General features: G+C 38.8%; 1 protein-coding gene across 7 annotated transcripts in view; it reads left to right on the top strand.

Annotated features, from left to right (window-relative positions):
• Positions 1-19194, top strand: part of afap1l1a (actin filament associated protein 1-like 1a) — a 105411-nt gene that overhangs the window by 67686 nt on the left and 18531 nt on the right. For 4 of the 7 annotated variants that reach the window (XM_061901843.1, XM_061901845.1, XM_061901844.1 and 1 more), the window contains 8 exons: positions 1805-1930; positions 8946-9029; positions 9123-9202; positions 9594-9729; positions 16210-16305; positions 16383-16597; positions 16662-16841; positions 18613-18696. In XM_061901843.1, coding sequence (XP_061757827.1) covers positions 1805-1930; positions 8946-9029; positions 9123-9202; positions 9594-9729; positions 16210-16305; positions 16383-16597; positions 16662-16841; positions 18613-18696 — 1001 coding nt within the window. The remainder of the gene's footprint in view (positions 1-1804; positions 1931-8945; positions 9030-9122; positions 9203-9593; positions 9730-16209; positions 16306-16382; positions 16598-16661; positions 16842-18612; positions 18697-19194) is intronic. The other 3 variants (XM_061901847.1, XM_061901848.1, XM_061901849.1) reach the window with 1 other exon arrangement.

The raw sequence follows: 19194 nt of genomic DNA, 5'->3' as shown, positions 1-19194 counted from the left end.
CCCCCTTTCGATCGACAAGTGAAACAAAACAAACATGCAACAAATAATGAAACATGAACGCAAAGTATACAAAATAAACCCACCTAAAATCTGATTCATCTGTTATTTTCTGAATTTCCCCCAGGGATCAATAAAGTCGTTTCTATTGTGTTATATATCACTAAGCTTTCGAACTTTGTTGTGAAAATCTCCTTCCCCGTCTGTGGAAACACTTCTCGCTCACAATGCTTGGTGCCTTGTCTGAGCTGCTGTGACGTAGATGACCATAGTAACTAATTAGATGACCATAGCAACTAATTTCATTACCATAGTAACTAGAATATCATCCATAAGCGCACATTCCAAGCATTAAAATACTTTGTATAGTTCAAGACTTACGGTCATTGGAAAACATCATTGCACATCATAATTGCAGCTACACTTTCCATCTTAAAGATCTAAAAAAAATAATTTGGGAATGTCCAGCGGGCCGGTTTGAAAAGCTGAACGCGCCTTACTTTGCCCAGGTCTGCATTAGATGGAGCTGCGCTAAAGGGAATGTCAACAAAACAGTCAGATAGGTCAGTCAAACTTTATTAATAGATTACAAACCAGCGTTCTAACGTCGTCGTTCACATCCAAAATGAATAAACAGCATTTATAAGGCGCCCCGGATTATAAGGCGCACTGTCAGCTTTTGAGAAAATTAGAGGTTTTTAGGTGCGCCTTATAGTGCGGAAAATATGGTACATTTGGGTCGCGGGGCGTGCACCCCAAAAGGGAATAAGCGGTAGAAAATGGATGGATGGATTCTGTTTGCTGTTGTACATTTTGGCTATAGAACTTTACAGTATAATGTTGGAAGATGTCTCATGTCCATGTAGCAAGAGGTGCATTGTTTCCTAAACAGCTTTGGTGTCATATCGCAAAAGAATGGTGTACCAAATTATGTTTCTACATGTGGTTCTAATTGACGCCTAATGTGATATTGCTGCAGGCAAAATGAAAACAACAAAGACTTATTATTGGGAGAGTATCTTGACCTGTATCATCACCAGACAATGCTCTGTGTAAACCACATCTGTATTCGTTTTATTTTTGCGTTATTCACTGGACCGAACATTTTTTTGTGTTGTGCTGTCGCTATGACAACCAACCACAATGACGAGTACAATGGAATGCAAGGGATCCTTAAAATAAGGGTTCATGAAAATCTGGCTCGATTTTCAGGGAGTGGGAGCATCTCAAATCAACATATGATGTGACCGCTTTGTTATCTGACTCTTCAAAGTTGTTCATTTCAAACAGGATCCAACTCTTGGCTTGTGTGCGCACATGCCTTCAAATCTCCCACCTCTAGGATAAAGATCAGGTCTCTACAAAGAAAAGCTTAGCGGCTGCCTCGTAAATTTGCTCTCTAATATGTTGTTTTTGTCACCCTCTCATAGTTCTGTCAACATAAAGTCAAAGCTTTTGATTTTCCTTCTCACCATTTGATTAGAGTCTGCTTTTTTTTTCTGTCAGCGCGAGCCAGACGTGTTTCTGAGCTGCTGCATGAAGATGTTACTGGTTGGTTTTTTGTTTTAGGGTTTTGGTGTCTTCAGTTCCTGTTTGTTCTGCTTTAATGAGGAACCATGTGTCCTGTCACTCGATGCTTGTATTGTTATTGTTGAGTCTGGGGTCCATCAAAGGAGGGGAGTGATGGTCAGAAAAGGGAAATACAGAGCAACAGCAAAGAGACATCCATCTATTAGGGCTTGTTTGGACATTGTACCCCGACCTTTACTCTCTCTGATGACACCCTGACCTTTTGACCTCGTTGCAGCAATGGAGGTGTTGGTGAGTGAGCTGAATGCACTCCTAAAGTTGCTGGACCAGGAGACCCTGAGCTCTTCAACCCAGGAGAAGAAGACCTCCGTGTGGAACCTCTTGCAGAAGATACAACCATCAGGTCAGCCACAAATAATGAAGACTACCCCAGATTAAAAAAGACGGTCACGATCAAAAGTTTACATACACTTGTAAAGATCGTGATGTCACACTTGTCTTGAGTTTCCAATAATGTCTACAACTGTTATTTGTTTTGTGATAGAGTGATTGAAGCACATACTTGTTGGTCACAAAAAACCGTCATGATTTATTATGGGTCTCCTAAAAATGTGACCAAATCTGCCGGGTCAAAAGTATACATACAGCAATGTTAATATTTGGTTATGTTACAGGTCTCACAGGTGTATGAGTTCAGTGGACAAAAGCTTGTGTTCATACTCTAACCCCCGGAAAACACAGGCAATGTTGAAGAAGAGTGAAGACACGAACAATCCTTAAAGCTTCCCAAGTTTCCTCTCTTTATTACACATTATATATTTTTCCTATAATCCACAATAATTATTATTTTCTAAATGTAATATTACATTCTCAAAACATATATTCTCCATAGCACAAGAGCTATTATAATGGTATATACTTCTGTACATTCACATTTCTATACAGTGTTGTTACAGAAACATCTTGAGTAATAGACTCTTTTACAAATGGGGAGGTGTAATTTAGACATGGAATGTCCTTGGGAAGTATACCTGGTGTCAAACAGAATGTATCCACATCACTCAGTTCATTATCAATTTACACATAAAACTGCTTGCAAAAGGTTTCAAGTACTGCTAGCTTTTGGGTGAATTAACAGCACAAACTTGGCGAATCGAGGTTTCTCAGGGGAAAGGCCAGGCCGAGACAGACTGATTCCACGACTCGTTGCAGCGACTGACCAGATAATAGGTTTGTCTATCTCTGCTCTTGGGTAGAGTATGTCGCTATGCTCTGACTGGCATGGTCCACCACAGACCTTGTGACAGTAACATGATTGGAACTGCCAGGATGTTCAGCCTCACCCAGACGCTGTGATTAGTCTTCGGGGTTTACTCCCTTAGTTAGCCTTTGGTCAACCAAGACCTTAACCACAAGGCAGCGGTAAACACGTCGTAACCCTGAGGAGTGAGGCTACCAGGTGCTACACCTTGCTCAAGGGTGACCTGGGGTTTTCTGTCAGGGTAGTCCATCCCCTAGCCTTTGGTCAACCAAGACCTGCCCGCAAGACAGCGGTGACTCATGGAGGGCGGGGTTGTCAGAGCCTGAGCAGTAACCAAACTGCCTATGGGCAGTTATTTATTTACACATATAAGAAACAACAATAACATATTTACACAGATTATAATATGACCTTGTGTGAGATAGAGATAGAAGAGTATTTTCTCTACAACACAGCACTATATATACACACTGCAGTGCTCTTCGGTTGGCATAAAAAGGGTTCAATGCTCTCAACTGACCCACACGCATAGAAGAGCTAGCTAGATGCTAACATACTGTAGTAATATAGAGTCTAAAGGCACTAAAACATCAATCTCTGTCGCTGAACCATATTAAATTTGAATTGTCAATCATCAAACATTTACATTTGAGATATTACATAACATTACTAACCTGGAAAACACAGGCAATGTTTAAGAAGAGTGAAGACACGAACTTCCCAAGTTTCCTCTGAGGGGAGGGGGAGGAAATACCCACACCTAAAAAGGGACCTACGGGCAACTACTTCACTACACATTAGTTCCGCTCTTCATCTCTGTTTTTACACCAGGGGTGCCCATTACGTCGATCGCGAGCTACCAGTCGACCGCGGGGGGGTGTGTCAGGCTTTTAAAAAAAAATAGACCTAAAAATTAGTGATCATCAATCTTCACCAAGACGTCACTTAAATGACATTCACGGTACCGGAGGGTCTTGTGAGATGACGCTGGCTGCTGCAAGATCATTATTATGAAAATATGACCGAGAGGAAGGCGAGAAACACTTTTTATTTCAACAGACTCTCGCGCCGTACCTTCCGTCAAAACTCTAAAGGCCGACTGCACATTTCCTATCTTCACAATAAAAGCCCTGCTTCATGCTGCCTGCGCTAACTAAATACAGAGTCTCGGAAAACTGGCGTGCACAAGCGATCCCTCAGAAAGCTGGCGTGCACATCACTTGTGCACGCCAGCTTTCCGAGACTCTTATTTTGTTAGCGCAGGCAGCATGAAGCAGGGCTTTTATTGTGAAGATAGGAAATGTGCAGTCGGCCTTTAGAGTTTTGACGGAAGGGACGGCGCGAAAGTCAGTTGAAATAAAAAGTGTTTCTCGCCTTCCTCTCTGTCATTTTTTCATAATAATGAACTGGCAGCAGCCAGCGTCATCTCACAAGACCCTCGGGTGCCGTGAATGTCAATCAAGCAAGCTACGGAATTTGCCGCCAATGTTTTTCTTGTAAAGTGTATGGAAGCTGGATGAATTAGATGCCAAAAACCAACCACTTTCATGTGGTATTGTACAGAAAGGACAACTTTTTTTCTCCTCCATTTGAAAATGTAGGGCGTTATCATCATTACTGTCTGATTCCAATCAATGCAAGTCATCAGAATCAGGTAATACACCAACTTATATTCTTGTCTTTGTGAAAGTAAGACATCTATATGTGTTACACATGCTTGTATTATCATTAAACACATTTAACTTGTTTACAAAAATGTCTCTTTCATAAATAAATAAATATAAATGATATAAATAAATGAGGTAGATCCCCTCGAGTTGGTCAATTGAAAAGTAGCTCGCCTGCAGAAAAAGTGTGGGCACCCCTGCTTTACACTAACATGGATGGAAAACGGCTATAACCTTTGTATAAAGTGATTGACAAAAAAAACAAAACATATAAATTCACAATGTGAGGGCATCACAGTTACATGTCCATTGGCAAGTTTTACTGCAATAAGGCGCGTATGGTAGCCATCCACAAGCTTTTGCCAAGTTTCTGGTTGAATTTTTGACCACTCCTCATGACAAAATTGTTGCAATTCAGCTAAATTTGTTGGTTTTCTGACATGGACTTGTTTCTTCAGCATTGTCCACACGTTTAAGTCGGGACTTTGGGAAGGTATTTCTAAAACCTTAATTCTAGCCTGATTTAGCCATTCTTTTACCACTTTTGACGTGTGTTTGGTGTCATTGTCCTGTTGAAACACCCTATTACGCCCAAGACCCAACCTCCGGCCTGATGATTTTAGCTTGTCCTGAGGAATTTAGAGGTAATCCTCCTTTTTCATTGTCTCATTTACTCTCTGTAAAGCACCAGTTTCATTGGCAGCAAAATAGGCCCAGAGCATAATACTACCACCACCATGCTTGACGGTAGGTATGGTGTTTTTGGGATTAAAGGCTTCACCTTTTCTGCTCCAAATTGCTGGGCCAAATTTTTTGTGGCCAAACAGCTCAATTTTTGTTTCATCTGACATCACACAGACAAAGATAAGACATTCTGGAGGAAAGTTCTGTGGTCAGATTTGGTCACATGTTCAGTAGACCCTTAATACATTCATAAAAGAACCGAATTTCATGAACGTTTTTTGTGACCAACAAGTATGTGCTCCCATCACTCAATCACAAAAAAATAAGAGTTGTAGAAATTATTGGAAACACAAGACAATCATCACATTATGTTCTTTACAAGTGTATGTAAACTTTTGACAACGACTGTACATGCAATGTTACCTCGGTGTTACTTTTTGGAATTCAGTTTCTAACACGTTTTTTTTTTTTTTAAGTTGTCACTGTTGTAGTACGGCCAAATATTGCGCATAACAAACTTGTCCGTCTTACTTACAGAATCAAATACCCAAACAAAGAATCCCACATGTTGGTGACTAAGTAACTTTTTTCGAGTATGACTGCAAAATAACTCACCTTGGAGCCAAAGATGATTTGTTGGGGCTACAACTCCAGGATGTAGCGACAGGGGCGACATGCAGGAAAACATGTTTTTAATCGCACTCACACAGAGCAAATCTACACCCAAAATAAATAAAAAAATGCATCTAAATACAGATTACACTCATAGTTGTTAAGTAATGAACCAGCGTTGTCTGTCACTTTAACTGCTTAAGAACCCTGCTGATTAGTAATTAGAGCTGGACACCACAGCTTCCCAAACAGGTGTAAAAGGAATGTATTCAATAAGAATCACAGAACCGGTACTAATGGGAAACAACATGAAACGCAAATTAAATAATGGTAAAATTTATGTTAAATGTTCATTTATCCATTTCATTCATCAATTAAATAAATCTCACATTGTTTTCTGTATGTAAAATTATAATCATTTTCTATAAATCGTGTTTTATAGTTTTATGTTTGGGTGTCTGAAAATGTTTTATTTAATTTACATAATTGGAAAAATTTAGTTTTTCGTACGATTTGGTTTTCATCTGACCTTTTAATCCAACTTTTTTTAATTGACTTTTTCACATATACAGAAAAAAGGTGCAAGTCGAAACAGTACAATTTTAAAGTCAGTGAATTCTTCATACCTTTACCCCTAAAACCACCCACCCTTCCACCCCACTCAGGTCGAACCAACCAGGGACACATGGCACAAACAACAAGTAAGACGACAAAGACACACACATTCACACATACACCCATACAAGACCAAAAACAGAAAGAGACTAAAAGGAGAGAGAAAGGGAGAAAAAAATAAAAAATAAAATAAATAATTCATCTGACCTTTTGAAAAAAATTACAGTACAACCTCTTTTTACGAACTTAATTGGTTCTTCAATTAATTTCGCAAACCAAAAGGTTTGTACAGGGAAACACAATTCCACCATAAGAATCAATGTAAACATTAATATTTGGTTCTAGCTTCGACAAAAGTCCCTATATTAGTAAAAGAATGCACACTTTGAAGACAAGTATGTTGTATATATCAATCCAACATAACATGTGGGTAAAGGCTCAAAAATAATTTTCATCCAAACAACATTACAGCAAACTTAAATTTCAACTTGTGCACACACACACGCACACAAACATGCAAGTACCATATTTTTCGGACTATTAGTCGCAGTTTTTTGTCATAGTTTGGCTGTGGGTGCGACTTATACTCATGAGGGACTTATGTGTGAAATTATTAATACAATACCGTAAAATATCAAATAATATTATGAAGCTTATTCACGTAAGAGACCTGACTTATAAGATTTCATCGGATTTAGTAATTAGGAGTGACAGATTGTTTGGTAAACGTATAGCAAGTTTTATATGTTATCGTTATTTGAATGACTCTTACCATAATATGTTACGTTAACATACCAGGCACCTTCTCAGTTGGTTATTTATGCCTCATATAACGTACACTTATTCAGCCTGTTGTTCACTATTCTTTATTTATTTTAAATTGCCTTTCAAATGTCTATTTTTGGTGTTGGGTTTTATCAAATACATTTTCCCCAAAAATGCGACTTATACTCCCGTGCGACTTATATATGTTTTTTTTCCTTCTTTATTATGCATTTTCGGCAGGTGCGACTTATACTCCGGAGAGACTTATACTCCGAAAAATACAGTATATAAGTCTTGTTGGTGCACTCCAAAACAAAAAAAGGAAAATCATTTTACCTTGTGTCTTGAAATATTTTTGGCATTTATTTATGAATACACTGGGTACTGGTACTCTGAGTGTCGGAGTGATGAACAAGCAGTGGCTTCACGCAGTCACCGCTAGCGTTAGCACAGACTAGCAGTGTGCCACAATCCCTGATCGGCTTGTGTCACATTTGTGGCTTCTCCTTCGATGTAACAAACGTTCACTGTGGCATCTTTTTTGGTCTTCTCGCAATTAACGACTTGATGTGTAACAAATCCTTTTTTACTGATAAAATCCTCAAATTGAGGGGGGCGCAAGCCGGGGGCTAACTAGCTAAAATGCTAGCTGTTTAGCTTGTCTAGCAACTCGAAGTTAAATAGACTGACCATACGTCCTCTTTTCCCCGGACATGTCCTCTTTTGTGGGACTGTCCGGGGTGTCCGGGCGGGGTTTCTTTAATGCCTCAAATGTCCGGCGTTTTGTGTCAAGGTAGCGTGTATCTTCAAAGTACGTACAGGGTTAAGTCAAACTGGTTTTTAAATGCTTGGATAACTCTGCTCCACAATTGCTCTGCAAGGCAATTACAAGACTGCAGAGTGATACCAGATCTACCACCAGAGCAATGTCAAAAGGCAACTGTTGCGTTCCATTCCTCGGAACATCTTTTGCCCAGACTGCCTTTTCAATAAAAGGACCCCAACTATGAAACTCTTTACCTGACACTTTGAAAATTATATCTGCACTTGTCACTTTCAAAAAACAAACACAATTATGGCTAGTTGAGTAGTGTTCCCATGTTTAATTTTTACTATTTTATCTAGTCTGCACTTTGTGTTGTTATTATTATCATTGGCTTTTATGTAGTTTGCACTTTGTCTATATTAATTCTATTATCATTATTATCAACTAATTTCTGCCTTATTTTTATTTTCCTGTTTTAATGATGTTGGATCTGTGTCGTTGTTGTTTTTGTTGTTGGGGACAAGTGTTGGCTACAAACACTATGATGCATACATTGGATAACTGTTTCAGATGTCCTTTTTTTTTTTGTATCTGTCCCTATTTCAAATACACCTTAATAATAAAAATAGTGGCGTTTGTGAATCAAGGTTCCATTGCACTAACAAAAGCTGAGTTATGAATGTGCATAAGTGAGCTTGAAGTGGTTTGTTGCCTTGTTCATCATCATAATTTCATTTATTTTTATTCCTTTCATGAAAATGCATATTTCCAAGCCAAGTACAATTGACACTTTCATTATTTTTTTGTTTTTTTTCTTCTACAATTCCATGATCAGAAAGGAGTAGATGGAAGAATAATATTCTTATATTTATATGCCCCTTTTTTAACACAAATGACAGTATTTTAGATGACTTTATAACTGTTCCCTCCACCAACACCCAAACTCCAACATACTTTTCCATTTTCCTTTAAGCATTTTCACAGTGACACGTCCAATCGAAATCAAAACTCAGTTTGATATAATTCCAGTTTTCTCTTAATCATCCAGTTTCAGGAACAGACTACATCTACATGAACTCAGCAATGTACAGGAATGGCACCAGCTTTGTTGAGTCCCTCTTTGAGAAATTTGGTGCGTTTTTTTAGTTCTAACTTGTAGCCTATAGTGCTTCATCCACGTACACGAGGCCTTTTTTAACCTTTTAACATCTGTTGTCATTTACAGACTGTGAGCTTGGAGACTTAAAGGATGTTACAGATGATTTGAGGCAAGACAAAGACACACAGACTGAGACCTTGAAAAAGGTTAGCCGCCACTTGTTTTCTCTATTGTAAACCCTGGTTAAAACTAAATACAAAAGGTGCTAGTGTGACAACACACTAAAGATAATACATCTGAAATACGTATTTGCACGTATTTGCAAACAACTCTCCACGTTGTTTAAGATGCCTGATAGTGATTTCGGCACTCCTTACTGCAAATGATTGAAGAGGCCTTAGGGAAGAAAAAAACAACCTATTCCATGCTGCGGGGTTTTCCATATGCACATGCTGAAGATTTAGGGCTCCACCCAGAAAATTTATTCTGTGTAATTTATCTCTCTAATGACATAGCACTTCAGCATCGAACATGCAAATCGTTGATAGTTATTTGGGACATGTAAGACGTTCTATATTCGTCTATCTCCCCTCTCAGAACTGTGGGGACTCCTCAACTGTACATTCAGCAGACTGTCCTCCCCCTCTACCCACAACGCCTCCCCCAGAGGAGTATTATGAGGAGGCAGTGCCACTAAGTCCGGGCAAAATGCCAGAATACATCATCACAAGAGGTAAGCAACTCTGTCTTGACCCAACTTGTTTGCCTTAATGATGTCACATTCCAGTTACGAATCAGTAATTAAAGGCCTACTGAAATGGGATTTTCTTATTCAAACAGGGATAGCAGGTCCAGTCTATGTGTCATACTTGATCATTTTGCGATATTTTTACTGAAAGGATTTAGCAGAGAACATCGACGATAAAGTCCGCAACTTTTGGTCGCTAATAAAAAAGCCTTGCCTGTACCGGAAGTAGCAGACGATGTGCGCGTGACGTCACGGGTTGTGGAGCTCCTCACGTCTGAACATTGTTTACAATCATGGCCACCAGCAGCGACAGCGATTCAGACGGAGAAAGCGACAATTTCCCAATTAATTTGAGCGAGGATGAAAGATTTGTGGATGAGGAAAGTGAGAGTGAAGGACTAGATAAAAAAAAAAGACTATACAGTGGGAGCGATTCAGATGTTATTAGACACATTTACTAGGATAATTCTGGAAAATCCCTTATCTGCTTATTGTGTTACTAGTGTTTTAGTGAGATTATATAGTCGTACCTGTACAACCTGGAGGTTGGACCCGCACCTTTCTTCAGCACCAGCCGACGGGTGGTGGCGATGCCCATCTCTGCCCTTCGCAAGGGACCCTCTTCGAAACACGATCTTTCGAAATGATCGCTGCATAGTACACTGTACTTTGTGTGTGTGTGTGGTCCAATCCAACCGTGTTCGCTTGACCGCTCTGTTTCATAGTAAAGCTTCACCATCATCTTTTGGGAATGTAAACAATGAAACACCAGCGGTGTTTGTGTTGCTAAAGGCGGCCGCAATACACCGCTTACCAACTACAGCTTTCTTCTTTGACGTCTCCATTATTAATTGAAAAAATTGCAAAAAATTCAGCAACACAGATGTCCAGAATACTGTGGAATTATGCGATGAAAACAGACGACTTATAGCTGGGAACTATGCTGGAACAAAATGTCCTCGACATCATACCGAGACGTTTCCGCAGGATATTTCGGCGTAAAATGGAAAATTGCAATTTAGTAAACTAAAAAGGCCGTATTGGCATGTGTTGCGATGTTAATATTTCATCATTGATATATAAACTATCAGACTGCGTTGTGGGTAGTAGTGGATTTCAGTGGGCCTTTAAACTATTGTCCATAAATATATACACATAATAATAATTATACATTAACATTGGTCTTCTGAGGACTTTGAGGTATTTCAAAGGCTTGAGTTTTGAATTAGGTGCAGAATATCAGTTGAGATTAGAACAATATATTATTTGTAGCGATTTTGTTCAAGCATGCAAAAAGAAATACCATATTGGATACATAAAAACGATTTAGTAAAGAGTCATGATAGTTAGTGTGTGAACGTGTGTGTGAATGGGTGAATGTGACGTACATTGTAAAGTGCGTTGGGTATCATGCTGGTATAGTAAAGTGCTATTTAAATACCGAACATTTACCAATTAGCAAAGAAAAACCACATGTCAGGATTTGATTTAGTATATTGAAAACTTGTGAGGAGAGGTATGATATTTAATAAAGCTGCTTCTACATTAATGAAATAGTAAATTATTCTGGGTCTACTAAGTAGTACGTAATACATTTTAGGTGTGTCCGATAATATTATCGGCCGCTAAATTCTTTAAAATGTAATATCAGAAATTATCTGTATCGGTTTCAAAAGTAAAATGTATGTATTTTTAAAACGCCGCTGTGTACACGGACATAGAGAGAAGTACAGAGCGTCAATAAACCTTAAAGGCATTGCCTTTGCGTGCCGACTCAGTCAGATAATATCTACCGCTTTTCACACACACAAGTGAATGCCATGCATACTTGGTCAACAGCCATACAGTTCACACTGAGGGTGGCCGTATAAACAGCTTTAACACTGTTACAAATATGCACCACACTGTGAACCCACACTAAACAAGAATGACAATCACAATTCGGGAGAACATCCGCACCATAACACAACATAAGCACAACAGAACAAATACCCAGAACCCCTTGCGGCACCAACTCTTCCGGGACGCTACAATATACACCCCGTTACCCCCTACTTTCCCCCCACCTTAACCCCGCCCCCCCAACCCCGCCCACCTTAACCTCCTCATGTTCTCTCAGGGAGAGCATGGCCCAAATTCCAAGCTGCTGTTTTGAGGCTTGTTAAAAAAATAATGCACTTTGTGACTCTAATAATAAATATGGCAGTGCCATGTTGCCGATTTTTTTCTATAACTTGAGTTGATTTATTTGGAAAACATTGTTACATTGCTTAATGCATCCAGCGGGGCATCACAACAAAATTACCGTATTTTTTGGAGTATAAGTCGCTCCTTAGTATAAGTCACACCTGCCGAAAATGCATAATAAAGAAGGAAAAAAACATATATAAGTCGCATTTTTGGGGGAAATTTATTTGATAAAACCCAACACCAAGAATAGACATTTGAAAGGCAATTTAAAACTAAATAAATAATAGTGAACAACAGGCTGAATAAGTGTACGTTATATGACGCATAAATAACCAACTGAGAAGGTGCCTGGTATGTTAACGTAACATATTATGGTAAGAGTCATTCAAATAACTATAATATATACAACATGCTATATGTTTACCAAACAATCTGTCACTCCTAATTGCTAAATCCCATGAAATCTTATATGTCTAGTCCCTTAGGTTGATGAGCTAAATAATATTATTTGATATTTTACGGTAATGTGTTAATAATTTCACACATAAGTCGCTCCTGAGTATAAGTCGCACCCCTGGCCAAACTATGAAAAAAAATTGTGGCTTATAGTCCGAAAAATACGATCGGCATGATAATGTGTTAATTCCACAACTGTATATATCGGAATCATTAATTAAGAGTTGGACAATATCGGAATATCAGATACCGGCAAAAAAGCCATTATCGGACATCTCTAATTAATTTACTTAGACCTATTATAATATATTAAAACAACCTGGTCTATCGTGTATTATAAATATAGTTTATAACAATAACATTCTGACTAAATAGTTGTTTGTTAAAAATAAGTATTTTATGAAATAATAATATACATTTTTGTGTTTGTGGTTTCCAAATCATTAGGGATGTAACGGTATTGTACGTACTGTAATCTTTCGGTTTCAAAGTATCCTCAGTAATACCTTGACGTGTGACAGTATCAAAGGAAAACTTGAAGTGTCGTTTTTTTCTTGCGTTTAAGCGTTGGTCGGGACTATAAATACAAACTACATGTTCCAGAACCATCTCCGCGACACGAGAACGGCAAGGTGGAGGTGTGGAAGGCCATAAGCATGAGTGAAGTGTATTCATAGTACATAAAATGAATTGTTTTTCGGACATTAATTCTGTTCATAACTGGAAGAGTTACGTTGCTAACAAACAGACAAACAAGCCCAGGCCAAAACATAACCTCTTTGGCGGAGGTAAGAAAGTGTGTTCTCCAAATTAAAATGCACCACTTTTGTTTCGAGTGTTTCCAAGGCAACACAGAGCCAGCCTTTCTCGTCGTACCACACGGCAGGAAAATCAACCCAAAAAGATATAATTCAACGCGGGAAATACAAATATACTAAAAAGCGACTTGATAGATTCTCAATCCATCCATTTTTTTTTTTTTTACCGCATGTCTGTCGCGAGGGGGGCTGGAGCCTATTCCAGCTGCACTTGGGCGGAAAGTAGGGCTGGACATGTCACCACTTCATAAACTGTCACACAGAAACACTATTTGAAGCCAGCGTATTTACATTATTTGTGATTTAGGGATATATAAATAAACATTGATTGATTGATTTAAAGTTATATTGTTAACTTTTATGAGAAACAACATTTTGCAGACTGATATCAAAATAATCCCTGTAGAGCCCACTGCTTCTCATAATGTGAAGGTTGAAGGACACTAAACTGTACATTGTTTTTTTGGGCGGTTTAGCTCGGTTGGTAGAGTGGCCGTGCCAGCAACTTGAGGGTTACAGGTTCGATTCCCGCTTCTGCCAACCTAGTCACGGCCGTTGTGTCCTTGGGCAAGACACTTTACCCACCTGCTCCCAGTGCCACCCACACTGGTTTGAATGTAACTTAGATATTGGGTTTCACTATGTAAAGCGCTTTGAGTCACTAGAGAAAAAGCGCTATATAAATATAATTCACTTCACTTTACACTTCTTACACTAGATGTGTTACTTTAAAGACATCAACTATAAGTTATTCTTTCAAATATTTGCTTGAAACATAAATGTTCTTGCACAATTATTTGCACTTAAAAATACTTGTTTGGAGTAAAAAACATGATCAAAACATTTTAGCATTATGTGTTTGTTCAATTACAGTAAGCGTGTTTATCCTAAACATTCCTGCCATTTAATTTTACACACAATGGCATTTTTACCAAGCATTTAACATACGCCGTGATAAAATTGTACCATTAGGTTTGATACTGTTACATCCCCTATTGTTTATTGTTTATTATGTCTACTTTAGTATTGATAATGAAGTAACATATTTTTTTCAAGAATGTACTGTGTATATGCCCTGTCATTTATCTTTCAGGAGTAGAAAAAAGTTACAAAATAAACTCAAAACTGCTTTGATAGTGCTTCAATTTGTGCAAAGATGTGGTACATGAACCCACACTGCAAAAACTGAAATCTAAGTAAGATTAAATATCTCAAATTAGGGTGATATTTGGTTATTTTATGTAAGTGTTTTACTTGTTTAAGGGTTTTGGTCCTAAATTATCTCAGTAAGATATTACAGCTTTTAGCTGAGATTTTATGCTCTATTGAGTAAAACATGCTTGAATCTAGAATATCAACTGTTGCAAAACTGTGTCATCAACAGTCACAAGTATAAAACTACTTTTTTAAAGTATTAATTTCTTATTTCAAGCATGAAAAAAATCATGACTTTGCACAATTTTGTCTCAAAATTAAAACAGATGATTCATTTATTTTCAATGAAGCAGTAGAAAATATGTACTCATATAGTAGTACAGTTGGCACAGTACAATAAACTGACAGTTAATATTTCAACATTTAACATGTGACATTTCTAACTATTTTGAACAGAAATAGTTCATGCACATTCAGATGAATTCTTCAAAATTACAATTAAATTTTTTGGGGCCGGTGGCCGGGCTGTATAAATGCGTACTAATTGACTGAAAGAGCACGCACTTGGCGTGATTTTGTCATGTTATCGATGGAAAAATGTATTTTTAGACCATATGATTTGCCTGAGTGGATAGTAGACCCCGAGAGTAACAAGCGGTTGCCTTGTTGCCTTTCCATTAAGAAAAATAAATTAGTTTTTAGTATAAGTTTGCTGGTTTCAAAAAATGTATTGCCTAGCGCAGGGGTAGGGAACCTATGGCTCGCGAGCCAGATGTGGCTCTTTTGATGACTGCATCTGGCTCTTGGATAAATCTGAGCTGACATTGCTTAACAGGATAAGTAATGTATAATTACACTTGTAATCACAGTGTTAAAAATAATGTTCAAAATATAAAACATTCTAATGCATTTTTAATCCATCCATCCATTTTCTACCGCACCTGTTCAAGAAGTTGTAATAATGGTAAAAAGTTATTTATTTATTATTGGTTGGTGTGGCGCTTGCCCTCCTGGGGGTTCTTCAGACCACCAAGCACCGACATGAGAGCCTGTTTCAGGGTTAAAATATTGTTTTATTTTTCGATAAGTCTCTCAGTTGCTTTCCGGCAATTGTCTTTTTCTCTTTCCTTCTCGCTCGCGCTCTGGCTCCAGCCCCAACCCCATCTCTCTTCCTGGCGGCTGCTTATAACAGAGAGACAGGTGATTAGATAACAAGGCCCAGGTGGGCCTCTACAGTCCTGGCACACCCCGCTTCGCTGCAGGCCCGCATGCCACGCCCCCTCCACAGTTAGCTTCAGAATAACAATGTTATTACAAAAAATAGGAGACCTGTTTTACTCTACAAATGTTGGTCTTACTTAAAAATGCACGCGTTTATCTGTGTTCAGTGTTGAAAAAAATATTATATGGCTCTTACGGAAATACATTTTAAGAATATTTGGATTCTTGGCTCTCTCAGCCAAAAAGGTTCCCGGCCCCTGGCCTAGCGCATATCATTATGTCAAGTTAATGGCACTAGCGTTTACTTAATTTAAGAATATTTTTCAACATATTGAGCAAAAATGACTCATTTTTTTCCACCAAGAAAAGTGCACTTGTTATTAGTGAGAATATACTTATTTTAAGGTATTTTTGGGTTTATTGAAGTTAGCTAATTTTGGAAAGTCTTGACAAGCCAAATGTTCTTGTTCTATTGGCAGATAATTTTGCTTAGTTCAAATAAAATACCCTTAATTTATTTATTTTTTTCTTGTTTTTGAACACTGACTTTTTGCATTGCAGAATTCTAACATACCGTATTGTCAATCGAATTATGATAAAGCTAAAAATATTTGTATAATGTCAGTTCGGCCGAGCCCTCCTAACTCCATAGAGGATGGATATGAAGATGCAGACAGCAACTACCCAACAACACGCATCAATTCCCACCGCAAAAACTCCTGTGAGTTCAAAACAATTCCCATGAATTTATCCACCAGTCAAGAGTAGAATTAATTTGATCTTTCTCTGCTATCTTAGATAATGATTCAGACGCCCTGAGCAGCTCCTATGAATCGTACGAGGACGACGAGGAAGAGAGGAGCCCCGGTGTGCAACTCACACATCAGTGGCCCTCGGATGAAAGCTCCATGCCCCCTACCAGAGACTGCCGCATCTGTGCTTTCCTGCTACGCAAGAAACGCTTCGGCCAGTGGGCCAAACAGCTCACTGTCATACGAGAGAATAGATTACAGGTAATAAAATGCCAGAGATGAGTCCCTGATGGCACACTAGTAATTATGACCATCCTTTCTTCAGTGTTATAAGAGCTCCAAGGACACTTGCCCCTATGTGGACCTGCTGCTGACCCAATGCACGGTAGTCTACGCGCCGAAAGACAGCAAGAGGAAACACCATGAACTGCGGTTCACTTTACTCAACGGGGATGCTCTGGTGCTGGCTGTGCAGAGCAAGGAGCAAGCGCACAAATGGCTCAGGGTAAATCCAACAAAATATTGTATGTTTGCACTCACTGTGCACATAAATAATTGAGAATATGATTTTTATTGGGGTTGGCGTATCATACTGACAGCTTACTTTCCTTCATAAGCTGTACTGTACAGTACTGTGCTAAATTGAGGATGAAAAATGCATGAGAGGCAATAAAAAGTTTGTTTCTAGCATAACTTGTGTACCAAAGATTTAAAGGGGAACATTATCACCAGACCTATGTAAGCGTCAATATATACCTTGATGTCCATAGTGGATCTAACATAATAGTGAGAGTCCAGTCCATAGTGGATCTAACATAATAGTGAGAGTCCAGTCCATAGTAGATCTAACATAATAGTGAGAGTCTAGTCCACAGTGGATCTAACATATTAGTGTGAGAGTCCAGTCCATAGCGGATCTAACATATTAGTGTGAGGGTCCAGTCCATAGTGGATCTAACATAATTGTGTGAGAGTCCAGTCCATTGTGGGGCTGGCAGGAGACCATCCCGAGCGGAGACGGGTCAGCAGCGCAGAGATGTCCCCAACCGATACACAGGCGAGCGGTCCACCCCCAGGTCCCAGCTCTGGACAACCAGCAATTCATCCATGCCCACCAAACCTGTGCCCGGGGGGAGGGGGGGCAGAGGAGAAAAGGAAAGAAACGGCAGATCAACTGGTCTAAAAAGGGCGGTCTATTTAAAGGCTAGAGCAGTGGTTCTTAACCTTGTTAGAGGTACTGAACCCCACCAGTTTCACATGCACATTCACCCAACCCTTCTTTAGTGAAAAATAAAATGTTTTTTTTTTTTCAAAATCAAGACAAAGTTAGATGTTTTTGGAAACATTTTAGTATGGGAAACATATTCTAGGTAACAAAGACTTAATTTAGAGTTATTTGGACACTAATAAAGACTTAATTCAGAGTTATTTGGTCAGGGTCAGGGTTAGAGGGTTAGGGTTATATTAAGGCCATGCCGAATAAGGCATTAATAAGTACTTAATAATGACTAGTTAAGAGCCAATATGTTACTAATTTGCATGTTAATAAACAACTAATTAATGGTGAATATGTTCCCCATACTAAATCTTGCTGTGCTATCCGTATTTGCATCACTGGATGACGTCACAGGAAAATGGACGATGGCTTCACAGATAGCGAAAATCAGGCACTTCAAAGCTTTTTTTAGGGATATTCCGGGATGGGTAAAATTTTGAAAAAAACTTAAATAAATAAAATAAGCCACTGGGAACTGATTTTTATTGGTTTTAACCCTTCTGAGATTGTGATAATGTTCCCCTTTAACATGGCTAGTTTTGAACATTGGTGTGTTCGACTTGGCGAGGCTGCTGTATGTCGTGTGTAGGTGGCTTCCTAGAAGGTGCAGTCCCGCCTTCACAACAACGGAAAAATGTGATCTTACAAAAGCAATGTTTAGAAAAGCATATGATTTCTCCTTACTGGTTCCACAAACAGGAATAAAACAAGTATCATAGCATGTGTTTTTTTAAACCTTTCATTTTGTGCACGTGCATGCACATTTGCGCAAGGCAGCCATGATTGACAGCCTTATTCGGCCCGATTGGCAATTTTTACAAAGTAATTGTGACAAGTAACACATATTTTTTTGTTAGAAATGTTCTTATAAGATGTGTACCTAATAAACAGGCCTGTGAGCCTGTGATCCATGCAGAAATGTATAAACACAGCCAACCGTCTTGGTGACTTCTGCTGAAAGAACATGCTTAGAGCAACACGAATAAAATATCTTTTACAGGTTGTCAGAGAGGTGAAGGGCCAATGCACAGGGCCGGAGGTATCTGCATCACCTGTCGTTGCAAGAAAAACTGAACTTGACAAGGTGAGTCAAAGGGTTAGAGGACGTTTATGTTCTCTGTCATTTGTTCCCACAAATTATACATCTTATTCACAGTTCGGGTGAGGAAAAGTCGGCTACAAGCAGTAATTGTGTTGTCGCCATCCATTTTGCTAAGCAACTGTAGGGTTTCCACGGTAAACATCACTACCTATGTTTGATTGGCAGACCAAAGTCGAGGTGTGCTATACATGTTATTGTTGAGATACTAATAATAGGGTTAGATGTGTTGGACTGGGTATCTTCTTTGAAGTTTAGCAATACCATCATAAAATAAATCACCGGGGAGGAAACCAGGTGGAAAAAAACTGTGCTTTCCTAGTTTGGACTACATGTGAAAGTGAGAGACTCCAGAGATAGATGTGTAGAACAAGTATAGAAGTTGTTTTTTCCACCTGTGTCTTTGCACAAGACGCTAGCCTCCAGTTGCTTCGGAAGGCTCTATCAACACCGTGTATGCTCTATGCCAGGGGTGTCCAAACT

The sequence above is a fragment of the Nerophis ophidion genome, linkage group LG05 (assembly GCF_033978795.1).
Source record: "Nerophis ophidion isolate RoL-2023_Sa linkage group LG05, RoL_Noph_v1.0, whole genome shotgun sequence".
Classification (NCBI taxonomy): Eukaryota; Metazoa; Chordata; class Actinopteri; order Syngnathiformes; family Syngnathidae; genus Nerophis; species Nerophis ophidion.
Note: the sequence above shows the minus strand (reverse complement) of the source record. Positions and strands in the feature narration are given on the sequence as shown.